General features: G+C 40.7%; 1 protein-coding gene across 5 annotated transcripts in view; it reads right to left on the reverse strand.

Annotated features, from left to right (window-relative positions):
- NFAT5 (nuclear factor of activated T cells 5) overlaps positions 1 to 22,479 on the reverse strand; it is a 154,597-nt gene that overhangs the window by 51,817 nt on the left and 80,301 nt on the right. For 2 of the 5 annotated variants that reach the window (XM_054048565.1, XM_054048566.1), the window contains exons 3-4: positions 16,062 to 16,620; positions 10,685 to 10,877 (exon numbers count right to left, since the gene is read on the reverse strand). In XM_054048565.1, coding sequence (XP_053904540.1) covers positions 10,685 to 10,877; positions 16,062 to 16,620 — 752 coding nt within the window. Of the gene's footprint in view, positions 1 to 10,684; positions 10,878 to 16,061; positions 16,621 to 17,082; positions 17,145 to 22,479 lie in introns of all 5 variants that reach the window. The other 3 variants (XM_054048568.1, XM_054048567.1, XM_054048569.1) reach the window with 3 other exon arrangements.

The raw sequence follows: 22,479 nt of genomic DNA on the forward strand, positions 1-22,479 counted from the left end.
TTCTTAGATACACCAGTTCAGTATTAATGTGCTGCCCACAATCAATTTGCAAGAGAATACATTTATGCCATGATAAAAATGTGTTAGAGTATTATAGGACTTTATAAGACTAAGTGTTGGCATTATACGTAAATTTACACTCAAATTTAAAACTAAATAACCATTCCTAAACTTTTTATAAAAATATATTTCTACATTAGATTAATGAGCTCTTAAAATGCTAACTGTTAATACTGTTTGTTCTTTTACACTCTGCATACTGATCCTCATCCTGTTTGACCAATTCAGAAACTCCTAGATCACAACAATGCCATGCAGTTCAAGATAACAATTTCACATTAACTAATCAATATACTTTTATGAAATTGTACAGAGGAATCTCTATTACATTGTAGAGCAATTAAGAAAAATGTTTTCCAAAGATTAATTGGTTTAGAGGAATTTTATATTTGAGAAAACACCCAATACTCAGTGTATATAGTGATTTAATTCTCCAATATTTTCTCTAATCCCATTTTTAATTAATAATTTAATTTGTGGTTTGGTTCACAGAGAATAGATCAAACATCCTGCAATATTACAAGTGCAATTCCTACTAACTAGCAGGAACAGGTCTTTTGCAACATTACTTTACTAATGGTAATTGCATGTTCAGTTGCATCAGAAATTCACTGCACCATTCATGTTGCAATCCTTTGATACAAAGTTATTCCAAGAACCTCTCCAGCTATAACTGTATCCAAAATCAAATTCCCATTACAACCAGTTATGCTTTCAAGTTTAAACAAAATTCATCTTCAGCCTACACACTTACAGTGCCACTTATACACAGCTCTTCTACAAGTCCAATATTGTCTGTTTTATGATTTTCCTGAGGATTTTTCATAACTTTAATGAGACATCAGTACATATGCAATGTAATTTGTCTACTTCCTGACATACATCTTAACAAACAGGACTCTGCTTTTACTTCGACGGTAAAAGCTAATGAAATTGTTCTCTTCATTCCGGATGCCTTTCTAAAATATATTCAGTACTTCTTCAATGAGCAATAAAGGCTCTCTGTACAGCATCATGAGCAACATGGAACTGCTAGATCTGAATTGAAAGCTTACTTTTTCCAGACTTGTTTAGTCAGATGCTTTCATCTCGGATTTTTTTAATTGAGTACAGAATACTCTTAATATTATATACTATAGGTTTGGGGGAAGTGGCGGTGGATAGATGCAGGTTGTTTTTGTTTGGCATTTTAATTTACCTTGGAACATGAAGGAATAGCAGTATGAAAATGTCAAATATATCAATGAAAAACTGAAGACAGGATTATGTAGACTAATTACTCCAACTATTCAAAGTGTATATGACACTGTCATTAAACAACAAACTAGAAATGGAAGTATATATGATGTTTCACAGCAGAGAAAGGTCAACTGTGCATGCATTTGACTCAGATTTTAAACCAGGAGGGACTATTATGACCAGCCACTCTGGCTCCCTTGAAAACAGAGGCCAAAAACCTATAATAATTTCTGCATCAAGTCCACAACTTCTGTTTTAACTGTAGCATGTCTTCTAGAAAGGTAACCAGTCTTGATTTAAAGACTTCAAATGATAAAGAATTCATCACATGAATTCGTATGCTGTTCCAGTGGTTAATTCCCCTCCTTGTTAAAGATCTGTTCTTTATTTCTAGTCTCAGTTTGTTTCACTTCAGATTTCAGCGACTGGATTTTATGATGCCTTAATCTGCTAGATTAAAGAGCTCTCTACTATCAGAAATATGTCCCCATATAGATAGATTCTTATGGTTTAAGGCCAGAAGGGGCCATTACATCATGTAGTCTGACCTCATATATAACAACAGGTCACAGAATTTCACCATTACTCTTTACTAAGCCCAGTAACTTTTGTCTGACTAAAGCATACCATACAGAAAGGCCAAGGGCGGAAGTGACGAATTTGTCACTTCTGGGACCAACCGCGCCGGCCAATTGCACCGGCCCACAGTGCCCCCCACAGCGCGGGGCCCGAAGCAGTCGCCCCGAGTTACAGTACTCAAGGGACGGCTCTGCTTATTGACCTCTGTCATACTCCCCCCCCCCCCATCATATATTTTCTAAAATGACTAGTCCCAGTCTTTTTAGTCTCTCCTCAATCATTTCTGTTGCCTTTCCCTGTACTTTTTCCAATTCTAACATATCTTTTTTGAGATGGGGTGACCAGGACTGCATGCAGTATTCAAGGTGCAGGCATACCATGGATTTATATAGTGGCATTATGTTATTTTCTGTCTTATTATTAAGGCTACGAGTATGTCACCGAAGTTTCGGAAGTCACAGGGCAGGGTGCTGGACACTCCTCCCTCCTCATTTTGTCAGGGATGTTTTAGTAAAAGTCAGAGACAGGTCACTGCTTCTGTGAATTTTTTTCATTGCCCGTTACCTGTCCATGACTTTTACTAAAAATATCTATGACAAAATTGTAGCCTTACTTATTATCTATCCCTTTCCTAATGCTTCCTAACGTTTTTTGTCAGCTTTCTTTGAATGGTGCAACACACGGAGCAGATGTTTCCAGATAGGGTGACCAGATGTCCCGATATTATCAGGACAGTCCCGATTTTAGGGGACTTGTCCCGCGTCCCGACCTTACGTTGGTCGGGACGTCTGGTCACCCTATATGAGGGGGACCGCGGCAAGCCGGTGCCACTCACCTTCCCTCCAGGGGCCCTGGGGCAGCGCGCAGTGAGCTCTTGGCACAGCGGCGCCAGCCCACAGGGCCCCCCGCCTGGCCGGCAGGAGCCTGCAGAGCACAGCCCAGCCCCTGCCCCGGTACACAGAGAGGCAGCGAGGAGGTCTCGCTCCCCTGAATGCTGCAGCAGTGCGGGGCCTGTAGACTCCGGCAGCAGGGAGCGGTCGCCAAGCAGAGAGCCGCCCCCGCCCCTGTTCCCCTCCCCTCGACCCGACCCTAGGAAGGGGCCAGAGGGACCTGCCTGCTGGATGCTTCCTGGGAGCCGCTCCAGGTAAGCACTGCTGGGCTCACCTGGCCCCCTGGCAGGTCCCTCTGGGGGGGCTCCCCTCAGACCCACTGCCCTCAGGCCCCACCCTGAGCCTGATGTGGGCTGAAATAAAATCAGCATGAATTGCTCAACAATATCAATGGAATCAGCATTGCGCTGCTATATATTGTAAAACATTACAGTGAAATTTTGCAAGTATTACATAGCACGCCGCCTTGCCCAAGTGGTAACTAAGCATAACACCTTCCTGTTTCAACATTCTTAACTTGTATCCCATAGCTCCTAAAAGTTGTTTTTTTTCAAACACTGAATACTGCTAAGTTATGAGTTAACAGTTTTTTTTTCTTTTAAACCACAGCACTGAATGTTACTCTAAAATTGTTTTCCAAATATTCTTAAACTCCCAGTTTATCCCCTGCTGACGTTCATTGTGAAAAGTAATGCAGGTCTAATAACAATATTTGGCACTTTTGTAATTCACTGTCCAACCTGTGTTTTGTGCCCTCCTCTGGTGGATTTTTAGAGGATAACTGTATAGCTACCAGCTAAGGGAGTTATATCTTGAACTCAAGTAGTAGAAGCTCATGCTTTTAAGTCTGGATGGCTCAAGTCTGGAGAGAGAGGAGAGTGAGACAGGACCAGGAAACTGGGACAAGGAATCCAGGGCTGTAGTGGAGGGCAGTTGAAATCAGATGAGGAACTGGGGCGGGTTAGACAGCAATAGGATAGACATAGACTGGAGGGGACGGGGAAGAAGGATCTTTGACTACTAGAGGCCACTCCGTTCAGGAGCCTGGGATAGACCCAGGATTCCTGAGTTTCACAGTTCCTCTTCTGTCAGCAGATATCTGTGAAACCCAGTGGCAAAAAAAGTGTCTCATCCCCCTATAGAGCTGATCTATCACATATAGGATGACAACCTACTGCCGCTGCCATCACTTACTCCATTAGCTCAAGTGGCAGAAGTCTGTGCAGTGGATCTAAAGGTTCATCGGCAGGGTTGGAGCCATGCGAGTTTCACAAGGATGCCACATGCCAGAATTTCTGGGGCAGTTCAGTTTTGATTTTTACAAAAAAAACCTGGGAAAATGCATACAGAAATAGGGTGACCAGATGCCTAAATAGGGGAATCTCAAGGAATAGAGAGGTTATTTTATCTCTTTATTTGGCACTGGTGCAACCACTGCTGGAATACTGTGTCCAGTTCTGGTGTGCACAATTTAAGAAGGATATTGATAAATTGGAGAGTGTTCAGAGAAGAGTCACAAGACTGATTAAAGGATTATAAAACATGCCTTATAGTGATCGACTCAAGGACCTCAATCTATTTAGCTTAACAAAAAGAAGGTCAAGAAGTGACTTGGTTATAGACTAAGAATATACATGGGGAACAAATAGTTAATAATAGGCACTTCAGTCTAGCAGAGAAAGGTAGAGCATGAGCCAACGGTTGGAAGTTGGAGCTAGACAAATTCAGACTGGATATAAGGCATACCTTTTCAATGGTAAAAGTAATTAACGATTAACAATATACTAAGGGTCATGGTGTTTTTCTAAAAGCTTTTTCTTAAAGCTATCCTCTAGGAATTATTTTGGGAAAATTCTATGTCTGTGCTATACAGGCGGTGAGACCAGGTGATCACCGGATCCCTTCTGGCTTTATAATCTCAGAACTAGGTACATCAATTCACATGCAAAATTCTCATTGAATTCAATAGGTGTCCTTGCCCTGTGGCTTGTGGTGCGGGCTGCAGCAGGGGCCGCACAACCCCTCTCGCAGCTTCCTAGGGCCCCCTCTCATGGCTCTCTGCACCTGTCTTTGTCATTGTTGTCCTCTCCCCTCCCCCCGCCCTGCTCGCCCAATGTGTCCTGATATTTCACTCCTGCGATCTGGTCACCCTATTTCCAGAGAACTAGCCACGATGACTCCAAGATCACTTTCTTGAGTGGTACCAGCTCATTTAGACCCCATCAATGTGTACGTGTAGTTGGATTATGTTTTCCAATGTGCATTCCTTTGCATTTATCAACAGTGAATTTCATCTGCCATTTTCTTGCCCAGTCACCCAGTTTTGTGAGATCCCTTTATAACCCTTTGCAGAGTTCTGGATTTAACTATCTGGAGTAATTTTGTATCATCTGCAAATGTTGCCATCTTGCTGTTTACTTCTCCCAGATCATTTATGAATACGTTGAACAGCACTGATCCCAGTACAGACTGTTGGGGGACCCTGCTATTTACCTCACCAGTTTGAAAACGGACCATTTATTCCTACCCTTTGTTTCCTATCTATTAACCAGTTACTGATCCACGAGAGAACCTTCCCTCTTGACCACTAATACCTTACTTTGCTCAAGAGCTGTTGGTGAGAGACCCTGTCAAAGATTTTCTGAAAGTCCAAGTACAGTGAATCACCATTGCCCACATGCTTGTTGACTCTCTGGCTGGGATGATTTAGCTGGGAATTGGTCCTGCTTTGAGCAGGGGGTTGGACTAGATGACCTCTTGAGGTCCCTTCCAACTCTGATATTCTATGATTCTCTCAAAGCATTCTAAGAGACTGGTGAGGCATGATTTCCCTTTAAAAAAGCTGTATTGACTCTTCCCCAACATACTGTGTTCATCTAGGTGTCTGATAAATCTATTCTTTTCTGTAGTTTCAATTGGTTTGCCTCATACTGAAGTTAGGATTACCAGTCTGTAATCATCACTGGAGCCTTTTTTAAAAATCTGGACCATATTAGCTATTCTCCAGTCACTTTGGGCACTCAGATTTAAGCAATAGGTTACATACCACGGTTAGTGGTTCTGCAATTTCATATCTGAGTTCCTTCAGAACTCTTGAGTGAATCCATTCCAGTCCTGGTGACTTATTACTGTTTAATTAATCACTTTATTCTAAAACCTTGTGAGAGGCATATGATTCTTCTGCCCATGAAATTACAACATCCCTGAGGGAGTGAGCTCTGATTTTGGAAGATTGAGTTATGCTTTTTTACTTGCATGCTTCTGAGATACAACAGTTCAGCCTGGAAATGGATGATTCTGAAGTCTTTGTTCGCTTTGGAAACAGATAATAAAGAACAAATTATTTGTCTTTCTAAACCAAGTTGTGCAGTGAATATACACTGTGAGATATTCAAGTGTGCCACAATTTCTTTTTGGGATGCAATGGAGCTGGGCAGAAGGATGGAAGGACAATATCCTGTGCTCTCTAGAGCATGGAGTCAGTGTTTGGTATGAAGGCAGGGTCGGTTTTGAATACGACTATCTTTATGGAAGCTGCATTACTGAGGTTCGAGGAAGAGTTCCCAATTCAAACACCCTGCAAATTCATGTGATTACTAACAAAAAGACCAGTTTAATGGTTAGAAAATCATAAGACACCTTCATGAGTGGTTCAAATGGAGGGCCTATAGTGGCACTGAGAATCTGGTTAAGATCCCATGCAAGAACTCTGTGCACTGTAGGAGAACATAAAAGGGATGTCTGTCCACCTCCCCCCACCTCTCAAAAAAGCATACATCTTCTGGGCAAGATGAAATCCACTAGTCTGTTGTGCTAAGGACATTAGACAAAGCAGTAACTTGACTTTTGAGTGTTGGCCTAGCTTAAGTCCATCTTGAAAAAATTCAAGGATTCATGGTAGCAGAGAACCCCTTGTCCTGGTACCAATGGGTAAACCTCAGCCAGGTCCTTAAATCCGAGTTAGTAGATTTATTTCTGAAAGCTAAATGTGTGGATATTACCTCTTCTGGCTCACCTTTTTGGCTTAAAAGGCTCTATTCAAAAACCTGGATTCTTATTACAAGGAACAATTATGCATATTAGGGTACATTACACAGCAAAAAAATAAAGAAATTAAAAAATAAAATCAGAATCCTGGCAGCGAGTCTCAACTGATTTGGACTTATGCTATGGGGCTAAAAATAGCAATGTAGATGTTAGGGCTCAGGCCGGAGGCCTGACTCTGAGACCCTCACCCCTAACTAGGTTTCAGAGCCAGAACATCTACACTGCTATTTTTAGCCCCACAGCACGAGCCCAAGTCAGTAGACTCAGGTGCCAAGACTCAATACCAGGGGTCTTTGTCTTTTTGTGTTTGTTTTTTTTCTGGGTAGATGTATCTTTAGATTGCCTTCCAGATGGAAGGTCTTTGTGCCATGTGGAGGAGATTGAGAACCCAGGCCTCATTGGCTAGAATAGGACTACCAGAATTACCACAGCTGGCTCTCTTCTGATCTTCTATAGAGTTCTGGTGACGAGAAGAAAGGGAAGGAAGTCATATCTTGCTATCTTTGTGACAAGGCATCTGTTGCTTTAGATTTGTGATTCCACTGGCAAGAGAGGAACACTGAAAATTTGTAATTCAGGTGGGAAACAAACAGATTTATCACTGGGATACTAAATTCCTTTAGCAGAGAGTGGAACAGCTCTATGTGTAGTTCCCATACTGAATGGTCTAACTTATGCCTGCTGAACGAACTACAATAATTTTCCGTTGGTTATGAAGGAAGCAAAGTGACTCCAGATTCTTCTTTACACAAATCATCAGGAGGTGAGGTTCCCTTAGGACTGTCGGCATGTGACATGGCTCAGGTGTTGTCTGTCATGATCCGCACATGCGGGAGGCTTGTGAACAGAGGCTTGAGACCACAGCCAATTACCTAAGAGTTCTCTCCAGTTTTATTGTGCTTGCTGTCTTGTTTGGACCAGATCCCTTGAACAATCTTCATCCCTGTCTGAGCACCCCATCCCTTCAGATTGCATCTGTGGTGATAACTGTCCTGACCGGGTCACCTTTTGGGAAGCCTGACTGGAATCTGCTCAGACTCATCCAACATCTGAATAAGCTGAAAAATCTCCTAAGGAGAGAGACCTTCACTGAGCAGAAGAGAAGAGGAAACTCATGCAAGCACAGGATCACTAAGAATATCCACATAGGAGATCACTGATCCCAGAAGCAACAGAAGCTCATCAGTGGGTACTTCCCTTGAGAGGTTAAATGTTTTGATAAGATTCCTCAGAAGTCTTTTCTGCCATAAGAAACTTTGTGGAGGACACAGCCTGTTTCCATTCGGAGTGAATTCGCAGGGACAGTTTTAACTAACTGTCATAAAAGCATAGCTGCTCTCCAGAATCCTTATCAAGTGGGTGCTGCTGTCTATGAACCTGACTCTGGGTGAGGTCACCCAGCAAGGGGTAGACATAGAACCAGCAGGGAGAAGCCCTTGGGCCACACAATTTCCCTTCCCCTTTTTTTTTTCTTCCCAAGGTTGAGGGGGACGATACTTGCAATACTGTCCATCCACTTTAGAATTGCCTGTTAGAGACTGCAGAGGCCCTTGGGGTAGTCGAGGACAGTACATATTTGTTTATGTTGTAGGCCTGATGCACCCTGACTGTTTTCATGCTTGAGAAGCTTCACAGGCTTTTTGATATTTTGCTTCAAACTATGCTACCCCAAAGGAGGGAAGGGAGCTGCCACTCATGCTGGGCCTGGGGCAGCTGCCTGTGCCAGCCTAGGTGATTTTGTTACCACTGCTTCCTGGGTGCTCTCTGTGTCAAGGAGGGATGGCGGCAGGAAACCCTGCCTTAGCTTGAGAAGGGCCTGGGTCTCCACAGAACAGAGACAGATCTCCACCAAGGCATTCAGTCACTAGGGAGGTGCTGGAGACAGTTTCTGATTTTCCTTCTCTACTTGGCCTTTTCCACTATGCTGCAGGGGAAGCATATCTATGGGGGTGAGCAGGAGGCATGGAGAGTCCCAATAACTATAAGGAGAAAAGGAATCCCCTCTGCTGATAAAGGCAGACCCTGAAAGCCTGGAGATGTAAGCCTTTCTTCCCACCTCTTCTCTTCTTTGCCTTTGTTCTGAAGCAGGGAGGAGCTGGTCTGCCTGCCTGCAGCTAAGAAAGCAGATGAAAAATTGGCAGTTTCTCAGAGGTGGAGCCACTGCTCTCCTGGCACTGACTGACCAGTTCAGTATGTCTCCTTGGCTACATATAGCAGAGACCCAGTGTAATGGATCTGTGGAACTCATTATGAATAAGGATTGAAGATTAAAGAGATGGAGAAACCACCACTTCTCTGGGTAGTTTATTTCAATGGTTAATCAATCAGAGCCTTATTTCAGTTTTTAACTTCCAGCCATTAATTCTTATTCTGCTAGATCAGGGATCAGCAACCTTTGGCACGCGGCACGCGCCCCTTCCCACAGCCTCCATTGGCCTGGGACGGCGAACCACGGCCAGTGGGAGCCGCGATCACACATACCTGCGGACGCAGCAAATAAACAAATTGGCCGGGCCGATTGCCAAAGGTTGCCGATTCCTGTGCTAGATTAAAGAGCCCATTAGCGTCTGGTATTTTGTCCACAGGAAGATACTTGTACACCAGAGGTGGGCAAACTATGGCCCGCTGGCCACATCCGGCCCGTGGGACCATCCTGCCCGGCCCCTTCCCTGCTGTCCCACTTCCCCTGCAGTCACGCTGCCACACAGGCAGCGCTCTGGGTGGTGGGGTTGCGTGCTCCTGCCAAGCAGAGCGGCAGCGTGTCTGGCTCTGGCCGGGCAGTGCAGCTGCCAGACATGCTGCTCTGAGCAGCATGGTAAGGGGGCTGGGAGTTGGATAAGGGGAGGGAGGTCCCGGGGGGCAGTCAGGGGACAGGGGGCAATTGAATGGGGCAGAGATTCTGGGGGGTGGTAAGGGGATGTGGGGGGTTGGATAAGCGTGGGAGTCCCCGGGGGGCCTGTCAGGGGGTGGATAGGGGTCAGAGCAGTCAGGGGACTGGGAGCAGGGGGGATGAATAGGGGGTGAGGTCCCGGGGGCGGTTAGGGGTGAGGGGTCCCGGGAAGGGGTGGTTAGGGGACAAGGAGCAAGGGGATTGGATGGGTCAGGGATTCTGAGGGGGGCAGTCAGGGGGCGGGAAGTGGGAGGGGTCAGATAGGGGGCGGGGGCCAGGCTGTTTGGGGAGGCACAGCCTTCCCTACCCAGCCCTCCATACAGTTTTGCAACCCCAATGTGGCCCTCAGGCCAAAATGTTGCCCACCCGTGTTGTACACTGTAATCAAGCAAGCGCTAAATCTTCTTTTTGAGAAGTTAAATTGATTGTGCTCCTTAAGTCTCTCAGGGTATGTCTAGACAGCAACTGGGAGTGAGCCTCCCAGCCCAGGTAGACAGACTCATGCTAGCCGCTAAAAATAGCCGTGTGGACTTTGGGTTCCAGCAGGGAGTCAGGCTAGCTACCTGAGCTGTAGCCCACACAACCCCCATGTCTTGAGCTCTGGTTGCTAGCCAGAGCGTCCCCCACACAGCTATTTTTCAGTGCGCTAGCCTGAGCTCTGCTAGCACAAGTCTGTCTATCCGCACCACAAGGTTCACTTCCAGTTGCAGTATAGACATGCCTGCACTGTAAGACATTTTGTCCAGCCCTCAATTCATTTTTGTGGCTCTTCTCTGCACCCTCTCTAATTTTGCAAAGCCTTCTTTTTAAAATGTGGATTCCAAAACTGGATGCTGTATTCCAGTAACAGTCTAACCAATGAGCCACACAGAGGTCAATTCACTTCTTTGCTCCTACTCTCTATTCCCGTATATACATCCAAGGATGACATTAACCCTTTTCCCCACAGCATTGCCATCTACTACTATAAACAGACTACCTTTACAGTGGGAAAACCTTGTTGTGTCCTGTCTTTCACTGAGCCTCGGCTGCCCTCAGTCAAGTACCGAGCTCTGTGCTGGGTCTCCGGCTGTACCACAATCTTCAGCTCTTTGCCTTCACTTTTAGTAGGATACTGACCACACAACATTGGGCTCTTCTTCCCTCCGGCTCCTTTCTGGCTTTCTGATGCTCTGAGAAGTCAAAGCAGACCATTGAGAACATGTTAAAAGAAGTTCCCATATAAAAAAAAAAAAATCAATGCAAAGGGCCACAGATAAAACAAATAAATTGGCAGGTGAAATATTTATAAGAGCAAATGTTTAAGGTAGACTTGTCTCACTGACAGAGAAGGAACCCTGGAGGGTAAGGCAGAACAACGCTTCCCTGTCTCCTCCATTCTATGAAAATCTGAACTGTTTTTCACATAAATAGCAAAGGGGAAACCAATTCGCGTTACCAGAATAAGTTAATAATAGGAGGAAGGCACATAGCCTATCCTCTCCCCAGTATATTGTATAATCAGAAAATGTAGGGAAAATGATATGCATATTTGTAATATGACCTAAAAGCTCAACAGAATTAAGGTTAAATGATATAAATTTCTTCTTTGATAGAAAAACAGCCTCATGCCTGTCTCCTCCTGAATTTGCATGACCATGCAAGTTCACAACTACTATTTGACAATTTCTGTCAGATCAAATTGAGAAATTTATATGAAAAAGCGGTTTCAAAAGTATTTGGCTTGAGCAGAGGTGCCATAATTGCACTGACTTTAAAAGAAATGTAGTGCATGCAACAAGACCATCTTTTCCCAGGTGTGTGGTCTCCAAATGTACTGTATCTTGTGATCAGTTCCATAATTAAAACCTGAATGAAGAAGCCCTCCAAAGTATAACACTTCACAATCAATTTTTTTGTCCATTTTAAAGGATCAAGAAAGAATGTCTCACTGACCTTATATAGTGGAAGTTTGTAGAATATCATGAACCCAAGTCTGCTAAACACATTTACCAATAGTGAACAGAACTATTCCCCTGGCAACTAGGGTTGGCTGGGAGATGCCTTAATCAGTTTATGCAGAATGTAAGCTTTAACTTTATCAACAATTAGTTTCTGCATTTATGGATGTGAAGAAACCCTTCTAAATGCCAACTAGCCAGTGTTGCCTTCTTGAGTGCGTGAATAGCCTGAAATAAGGGAAAGGTGTGAGATTCTTAAGGAATGCTGTTTCAAGGCACCTCATTAGTAATTTGGCTGGGGAAGGAAAGGAATGGAAATCTCTTCTTCCTCAAGGCCACTCACTGATGGTGGACCTATTTCCTGGAAACTTGGCCAGCCTTAAGCCTGGAGAGGCTATTTGCACTCTGATTAGAAGAGGTGATGGCCCATGGATTTACACAATGGTGGATCTGCAAAGTATCACCCAGCCTGAAATTCTCACTGTACAATACCACAGAGCAAGGCTCCATAGTCTACAGGAAATGCACATCTTCTTTACAGGTTTCCTCAACTCCTTGCCTAACCCCTGTATAGCTAAACCACAGTAGTTTTGCTACAAGACAGGCCTTCATTGCTGTAGAGGAGGTTGCAAGTTTTTCCCTTAACACTTCTACATATCTGATTTTCCACAAGGTTTCATCCATCATGCTCTCACCTACACCAAACCTTGCAAGACCCTTGAACACTCGCAACAAGTATGAATAATCTTCTGACTAAGGATCTAGTGGATGATTTATCAAGGGCTGCAGAAACTTAATTTTGTGTGTTTATGAAATTTAACCTCTCAAGACTCAAACTGTCGTATGAGCCTGTTTTTTATTGATTCTGAACATAGAATCCCAAAGTGCTTCACCAGACCTGTTTTGTAGGCTTGTTTTCAAATTAAAAGAAAAGGTGTAGAACTTAGATGTTATAAAAGCATACAAATTGCAATAGTACCATTTTATGGCAAGAAATCCTCATGGTTCAGCTTCAGTGTAGCCAAACAGGCTGTTACCACAAAAACCCCTTCAGTTTTATTTTCATCCAGCTTTTTTATTCTACAGAAATCCTCTTCCAGTTATGACAATGTACACAAGTTCAATGAAACACTAAGTAAACAAATGTAGAGAGCAGTATGATTTACATTACTGGCCTAGTTAACCAAAAATACTAACTACATTCAAGGTTTTTAGATTATCAATTCTCCATATTTTCTGTTAGGAACTTATTCCAATATACTAACAGTTGAAAGACAGATGTTAAGTTTTGAGTCAGTACATTTTCTCTGCTTTTCATGACATCCAGAATTTTAAATCATGTAATTAAACATGGGAATCAGAAAAGGAATGTTAAGCAATTTAATCATCATGAAAGTATAGTCATATTGTTCAGAGCTCTGAGACTGGGATTCACATTTCTTTGCCTTTACAGCTCACCTAATTACCTATAATGTCACAAGAGAATTCTCAATGCAGAAACATATGGGTTACACATTTTGATCTCTCACACTCAGAATTCCAGCTAAACAGATTACTGAAGGAGACTTAAAGATCATAGAAATTTTGATGGGAAGAACAAACAGACATGTGACATATTAAAAGAATATACACATTTAATACTTTGTCCTCCCTTGACTACCTATGTGTTTTCTTTCATTATTCTACTTTTGAATCCTGAGTTACCTTGCTTGGTAACATACTCCACATATACTGTGTTATTTTTGTTTGAAGAGGTACTGGTTGCCAATTATTTGGAATATTTTCCCCTTAAGAGTCTCTTGAAATTATGGTTATCATTTTCAATCTAATTAGCTATAGTAGAGAGGAATTTTAAATATTTAACTGGAATCCCTCTCATTTGTCCCTGTTCCCAACTATAAAGGAGAGCTGGTATTTCTACACTGTCCTTCTAAATTCAGTTACCTTTTACTCCCAGAATCAGTGGCATTCCATTTTCCATGCCTGTGCAAACAGCAACAGCAATATTTTCCATATACTAATTTATTAATTAGCTTAACGGGTATCAGAACCAAACAAATCATTCTGACTGGCATGGTCATTCAAATGAACTGCCAAAGCCAAATGCTTTTATTAGAATACATTCCATGACGCCCACTCAATATCTCAACGTTCTATTTTTGTTTTATTTGTTTCTTCATTTTCTCCTGATAATTTAAAAGGTGCGCCATCTGAACCACAGCTGGTCCAAATGAAGACTTGAGACTAATAGTGAGACAGAGACTTGGCATGATTCCAATGGAAGAACAGGAATCCTCCTGTTTGCCCTGAAAAATCATTAAAAAAAATCAAAGCCTTTTAAAAAAGCTTTCACAAACTCTCTTCGCAGTTTCTATGGAAGTGGGTTTTTTTTTCCCCTAGCTCTGACAGAAGATTAGAAGTCTCTTCTGAGGCAGCTAGTATTTCCATTGCATGAACTAGTGTATATAACAAGTGTCATCACCCTCCCTCTTCTCCTGAAGCCAAAATGTGAGTCAACTAGCTTGGCTGAGCTCCACTAGGCAGAAAAGCAAAACAAACAAACAAACAAAAACGCACTACAGTCAATCCTACAATCTGTGTTTGCAGTGCTGCACCTCTGTACTCTAGATGTACATGTTCCCCCCACCCCCCATTTCCATATACTACCCAGATACTAAAGCATCTACTTTTAACTCGAATCTGCTACCTGGAACTTTATCAAAGTTTTTCTTACAATCTAGATATATTGTATAATGCATACTACTATAATCAACCTTGTCCCCAATGTTCTAAAAGCTTAAGGCTATATAAACATAACCTTTCCTTTATTAATGCATGCTGCTTAGCTCCTGATATGGTAGTAATGAACATTTTGCTAGCTTCTTCATTATTAACGCTACAGAGGTCATACGTCTGTAGCTTACTAAGCCTGCGCTCCCTGTCTGGAGAAAACTTCTACGCACACACAATTCTTGTCTACAGGAAGAGCACTTCTTTCCATGGTAACTGATAATTGCCTTCTTTCCTGTAAGCTTGGTGCAACCTTGTTTTCTAGCTTTCCAAACAACGTTTTTATTAATTTGAGATGCTATAAATCAATTTTTAAGACTTAATATTTCACAGTATTATAACTTTTTCCTGCTGAACTTATCGCCAGGATGTTGGACTGTTTCACTGATACGTCTAGACCATTTGTGGTAAACAGACACAAAAAATTGTTCCATTGATTAAGTACTTTTTTGCAGAAGGCAGGAGAAAAAGACTGGGTGGCAATATTTACTCTACATCCTTTGGTGAGCCTGGTTCTCATCTTACCAAATGAGATCTACCATGAAGCTGCAGACCACTCTGGAGAGTTTCTTAGAATCACTTTCTCAAAGCAACATTTTAAGTATGGAACTGCAATGACCCTGGGAATACAGACAAAAGGCTGTTTCCCTTAGGAATATGAAAAGTTCATCTTTCCAGTCAGTCATATTTTAATGTTCACCATTCCAGGGATGAACATTAGAACACATTGCAAGCACATACATAAAAGTAAAAAATAAATCTACCCACTTGACTGCAGTATAAAAATAAGTACTAAAGAAGCCACAGGTAAAAAACAAACCCCCCCAACAAACTACTGTAAACTCATGGAGGTTTTCTCTCTCTAAAGCAACTACTGAAATGTATTTAGTAAACAGTGTGAAGTGGTAGAGATGAGAGAACACCACCCAGGCGTGCCCACACACAAACACACACATGCACACAACCCAGAAGCACAGAGAGAAACAGGATTAGAGATTTATTTCTGAAAATCAATACAGAAGTGAGTTCACATGAAAAACAAAATTTCAGCATATAATCTTAACATTTTATCAAACAAAAAGTGAAAGACGTGTTAATTTAAATGCTGAAAAATCTTAACAAGCAATTAACTTCTATATCCATCGCTCTCTCTATTTGATAAATAGAAAGAGAGAGACAGACAGAAGCAGACAAAATGTATCAACTGAGATCCTCACATAAAAATCTGAACAAGGTATTTTTAGGAAGACAGTGTAGAACAGTTCTAAAATCTCTTCAGTACTTATAGCTCTTTTTAAATAGACTTTTTACAGATGGAGCCACAGAATTAACAAGTTTCCTATCCTTTGGGAATCTCAATCCATTGGGGAAAAAAGCTTGGATAATCTCACCAGTACTGGACTGAATCACTAAGCCTAGAATATGTTATATTACAATAAATCTTAGCTTTACTTCTCTGTAAAGCTTAGCAATTTTAGAATAAACTTATGAGCTAAGATATAAAAGGGAAGGAGAGGCTGTGTTTATGTGAAAACCTGAGTAGAACACTTGAGAAAAATCAGGAATATGTTTTATTAGCTTGGTGTTACATATGGTGATAGAACTTTAAAAAATGTAGATACCAACCCATTTCCTGCTTTTGAGTTGCCTTTGCTGTCCGTGCTGAGCTGAGAAAGGACATAGTGAGGAGCTTTGGCACTGTCGGCATCAAATATATCCATGCTGGATCCTTCACAATCTCGACGTTTGATCCCTGGCCTCTGCTTTGGATTTCGTTTGCGTGATTTACGTGGCACCTCAGTGTTATCATTGTAGGAACTGGTGCTCATGTTACTGAAGTTGGAGGGGGAATCCTCCATCCACATAATGCAGCTCTGCTCTGATTCCAATCCACACCCTTCATCTTGGCAGGACATCTGACTGTTATCCAGCAAATCCTCAGGTGGTGGTGAGATGTACAGGACTGTATGTCTCTTCGGCATTGACTGTTGCTGCTGGATTGTGTTACTGGTTAACTGCTTTTCACTTACCCCTCGGTTACTTACCCCCACGGCTGAGGAGCAGCTCTCCACTTGCATAGCCTTGCTGTCGGTGACTGAGGTAGAGTAAATGGTAGGACTGGAAGAGGTGGTAAAGGAGCTGCAAGCACCGCCCATGGAGGAAGAGGAGGGAGCTGAAGAAGCATCTGCGGTGTATAATTCAGAAGTAAATACAAGATACATGTTTGCACCTGTGCTGGCTATAGCAGTCCCATTGAAATAATGTGATTTGTGAACTGATTTTTCCCCCAAATGAAAATTTGGAATTTGGTAAGTTTGAGAATGTAAATGCTTCAAGCAATACAAGGTCTAAGCAATACAATATTATTTTTGAAGTGTCCAAATGGTACTTAAACTTTTGAACTATAATCAGTTATGTTTTTAGTTAACTAAGTCATAAAAAAGGCTGCAAGCAAACAACAAGGCTTTTATTGCTTCAACTGGACTAATCATTTGAGCGTAAGCCATTTTATATAAAACAATGGAAACCCCAATGCAAAATGTATGCTTGTAGTCCACATTCAATGCCAATTAAACCGTTCATTATTAGAATTTTTTGAAAAGACGGGACTGTGCTTAGCCACAAAATATTAAAATAAGTTTCTAACCTATGAAGCAGAGAACTACAGGTCATTTTTAATGCAGACACTCCCTGCTTCAGAGGCAAATCCTGGAATAAAAATATGAGAAAATAAATGAGAAAATTGCTGCTGATTCCAGATATCATTTATAAAATGAGAAATAAAATATAAAATCAAATGAATTGTAGGCAAAATGGAACTGGTACCAGTCACTATGATATGGGTTGTTTACTGTGTAGGTTCAGAACGGGGACAAAACTGATTTGTACCATGCTTAGCATGGAAAGATAAAAGGCCACTAGGAACTCAGAGGCTGAAGAAGTCAGCATCAGATTACATACCCCCATCTCCCAGGAACTTGTTAACTGGTCTCCTTAAATACAGAGAGTTAATTCATAGATTCTAGGACTGGAAGGGACCTCGAGAGGTCATCAAGTCCAGTCCCCTGCCCGCATGGCAGGACCAAATACTGTCTAGACCATTAAAAGCCATATAGAACCAATGAGGTGACAGAACTCTTAGTTCAATCATGCCTCAGTGTCCTCAGGGACATTAACAGGGTCCTACTCCTACCTACCCACCTACTCTAGCAAAAATTATTTGACTAACTAAACTGGGAACCCTATAGATCAGACTGCCCTTGAGACAGGAAAGCAGGGCTGAGGGTTCAACAACAACAAAAAACAAACAAAAACACAGATTTTTGAAGAGCAACAGGATCATTTCTACTAAAGATTTTTTTTTTAAGGAAATCTCTCAAAACTTGACATATCAATCAGCAAGTGAGCAAAAAGAAAGAAGGTTAAAATTCAAGTAGATGTTTTCGATGATAGCAGCTCATTGCAGAACAACTCACAGAACTTTATGTTTTACATTAGATTGTAAGCCCTCCAGGGAAGGAGCTATTTTCTTCTGTTTTTATAGTGCTGACCACATCAAAACTCAAGCAACAAATACCACCACCACAAACTTCAATGGGAAATAAGCCTACACTGGAATATCATAGTTAAATAGTCATTACTGCAGTATTAAGGTAATATCTGCTGTAAGGAGGAAGTCAGGTTTTTTGGGGTGTTTTAAATCCAAAGGCAGGAGTCTCTGATAAGCCACTCAAATGATGAAATTATTTCCATAATGTGGAAATTCAATTAATTAATCTGTATTCTAACCATCTTGGACCACTCTCAGGAAATCTCAGAAAATTTAAAAAAGGGGGGGGAAAACATTTTTTTGTTTAACCATGAAGTGAATATTTATTTTCAGGTATGGTAAAAAATGAGAAAACCATAAAAAAAAAAAATCAGTGTATTTGGTAATTAAAATTGAAGCATCAGAACCATATGAAGAGTAATTAAAAATGAAGGTTGGTTTTAAAACAAACAACTTAATTGGATGTTTTTCTGTTCTAAGTGAAATGAAAAATAATCCCTATCTGTGGTTAAGTTTTAAGAGAAATTTAGTTGTCAGTACTGTTTATCAATAAATTACTCTTTCAGCTATGTAGAAAGAGACTCCCTTCCTCCACCTCCTGGACAAGCTGAATGATACCAGTTCCATTTTCCAGTTTGTTCCTTGGTAAATGTAGTGGCTGAAGCTGGAGGATTCAGTCACTGTGAACTGCATTCAAATTTATCTGTTTTGTAGCATGCATTAATACAATGCTTCTTCTTTAGAAACATTTACAAAATTGGAAAAAACTTCTTCATCTAGATATTAATTTCAGTGACAATATTTAGGAGCTGATTTGCAACCACTTTGAGTTGAGAAAGATTGTTACCATACATGTTTTTACCTTGTTTTGTTAGCAACAACAGCATTAGTTTCTATTTAGTATTTGTAAACTCAACCACATAGAAATAAAAGTGTGCAGCACACACACAACATGTGTGCTGCATGCAGGGTTTGCAAGTGGAATACATGAAGCATACAGCAATAATGCTGTAGACTTGTCCTGCTACACAGCAACATTTTCCCTTCTTAGGTATCAATCCGTTTACAAATTAAACTAAACGCCATGCACAACAGAATGCAGAATATGAACATGTCACAGATCTCTGCCCATGACAAAGACTTTAACTGGAGTAATAAACAATTACACAGCTGACCCTTGAGTCAGATAGCAAAGTTCTAAAATTGGGATGAAGGTGATCACCCTTCTGCAGAATTTAGTGTTAAGGATTACTTGTGAAAATGTTTTGTAGCAAATATTAAAGTAAACGTTAAATGAGCTCTTCTAAAGAAGCATTCATGTGAAAAACCAAAGCAGCAGAATTTAGCACTTTATACATGTAAGTCTGCATTGGGACAGGTACACCAAATGGTGATCATATCCTGCATTTAAAATAGAAATCCTAGAAACCCAGCAGATGAATTTTACCTTAATTTTTGTGGAAAAACTATTTAAACACAAAGCTAAATAGCTGGTAACACCAAGACTGTCTGAGGTCACCAGCGAACACTATTTCAAACTTTAATCATAAATACTACCAAGTTCCAAAACAAATTTCCTCCGTATTTTTAAGATAATTTGAAGGAAATATATATTCTCCTAGAGGGACCAGTTGCACTGTATTCCAATTAGCAGGGATGCCCTGTGTATCAGTAACGTGGGAAACAAATGGTAAACTAAACGGATACTGTTTAATACAATCCAAATATCCTTCTCTTTTGCTATATATTCTCAAAAGTATTCAAATATCATCCATTAATATGCAACTGTTAAAATATGTATAGCTTTGTAAGGTTCAGTGTGTTTCTTATCATACCCCAAACATATACAAAAAGCAGCATGAGGATCACGCCAATCAAAGAAGCAGATCATTTATTTTCTGCCCTTATACAAAAACAGGCAAATTTGCAATGTATTTTTGAGGCTAAATCAGTGTAAATGTACTTTCTAAACATTTCAAGTTATGCCACTAGTAATAATGATGCAACTATTTCATGTTTACAGGTAGAGCCAATAGGTCTCCAGCCAATTCATCTTCTTCCTAGTTTAAAGAGTAAACAACTAGGATCTGCCAGGTATGAATTCATGAAGTTACTATAATGAATAACAAACCAACATATTTTACAGAATTTCATTTTGTTTTTTTTTAATTCTAAATATATTTGGAGCCAGTGACAATCTATGCATACATCTGATACACAAAAGGGATCCATTGGTTGAATATGCTGCATTTAAACATTCTTTATTCTAAGTTTTCAATACTTTAATCTTCATTGGTCCTGTTTTAAAACTTGAGAGCATTTTTCCATTTCCTACTTATTGAGAAATTATCCAACAGAAAAAGGAATTGTTCCCAAGAGTACAGGAATTGAGCATACAACAACCAGAATGTCAGAAAAATCTCACTTGTGTCCTGGAAAATTAGAGTACAAACACAGGCCTTTCCCAATTTAAGCATTTTCTTTTTGACTTAGAGTGTAAATTATTCACCATAGAGACACATTAGGCTGCTATTTTTATCTGATAGCTTAGTTACCTGTGCTTTGACAGTGCTTACCAAAACCCACAAATATTAATTTTGTTTACACCTCTACCCCGATATAATGCGACCCGATATAACACGAATTTGGATATAATGCGGTAAAGCAGTGCTCCAGGGGGCGGGGCTGCGCACTTTGGTGGATCAAAGCAAGTTCGATATAACGCGGTTTCACCTATAACGCGGTAAGATTTTTTTCGCTCCCGAGGACAGCGTTATATCAGGGTAGAGGTGTACTTAGATATTGTTACTATATTCTGTATTTGCACAATTGAAATAAAGACTGAATATTAATAAGACTTAGCTACAGTTTTCTTAAAATTATTTTAGAATTACATTATTATATAAGCCAAGTGAATTTTTTGATGGGGTATGCAGCCACAGGACCATAAAAGCAAATAAAACAGGTCTGAAAGTGTATTTAAATCCTTTCAGATTAGAGTATGGTGGGTCATTGTTAGAAACTAAAGCCCTTTGAGCGATTCTGAAAATCACCTCTACTCCGTATGAAATTAGGAGAAATGAAGAAACTAACTTACATAATCTGTTGCCTCCGCTCCTGCAAATATTTCTCCATAAAGCCAAAAAGATTGATACAGAACAAGCAGTTTAACACAAGGCACTTCCTGTTCTCTTTCAGGTAACACAATTTACACATTAATAGTCAGATGCAATTCTATAGTTTGTATATGAAAGAATTTAAACTAACCAAGAATTGTAACTTAACGTATTTGGTCAGTGCTGGAGTTTATAATGTAAATCAAGAAAGAACACCTATTTCTCTGCACTATTTCTAGAAGGACTGATGCATAATTTCCAGTTGGTCATGGCATTAGTTCACCCATATCTGCTTCCAACAGGCTGAAAGCTGCCTATTAGTCCCAACTGCCCATCTCACTTTCAGTGCAGTAAAGCAGTATTATTTTCACAGCCTCTTCTTTCTACGAATTGGAATAATTTAAGTTCTTTCTGAAAATAAAAAGCAGCCAGAAAGCAGGCAGTGGGAAAAGGGGATGCAGTGCCCATGTGGCACAAAATGCTAGCTACCAAATTCACAGGCTAGTATCAGGAAGAGTGGAATGCATGGCAAAGAGCATCCCCATGTGCAAATTAGTGCAGGATTTTGTTTTACAATTTGTTTATTGAAAAGGAAAGAAACATTAGCTACTGAATTACTGACTAAGACCACGTTATATAATTCTGTGAAATCAAACAAGACTTTCAGCCTTTAAAATAATTATGGGGGGCGGGATGATCACTGCTTGCCCTGGAGGGAGTTGCAGTCTTTAAAAATAGTTTAGGAAGAGCCAATCCTTGTTCCATGAAATCCTTGTTCACTCTCTTCACAGAAATCCTTCAATACTACAAGGATTCACAATCCCTCAAAAAGAAACAAATGCCTTACTACCGACATTTAAAACATGCCGCTATCTTGCAATGCGAGTCACATCCCACAGTGGAAATTGCAAGATTTCAAACGTAATTATGTGAGAGACCTTTTGTTTTTTTAAGTATTCCAACCCCCTGTGCATGGTCACTACATATAAGAAGTCATTAAGAACTCTCCTTATTTTTCAGGGCCTAGCATGTATGCCATGCGGTCCACTACAGGCTGTTAGAAAACAATTGGTGACAAAAATGAAAATTCAAACAACACACAGGGTGAAGTTTGGGACATTTATAGGTAAGGCCCTACTTAACTTGCAATACTGTGGAAATTGCAGATTCCACAATATTAGGTTTCCACTGCAATTCTGACAGCCCCCCGTTCTCAGCCCCGGGACCCTGACAGCAGAAAAATCACAGAAAAATAATAATGGACTTTATTACTGCAAATAAGGTCCATATTACTTTTTTGCAATTTTCCATGTCTTGTCTGCAACTCAGCCACAATTTTTTGACAATCATCCCGCAATTCAAGTGGGGCCTTATTTAT

The sequence above is a fragment of the Malaclemys terrapin genome, chromosome 14, assembly GCF_027887155.1.
Source record: "Malaclemys terrapin pileata isolate rMalTer1 chromosome 14, rMalTer1.hap1, whole genome shotgun sequence".
NCBI classification, from domain to species: domain Eukaryota; kingdom Metazoa; phylum Chordata; order Testudines; family Emydidae; genus Malaclemys; species Malaclemys terrapin.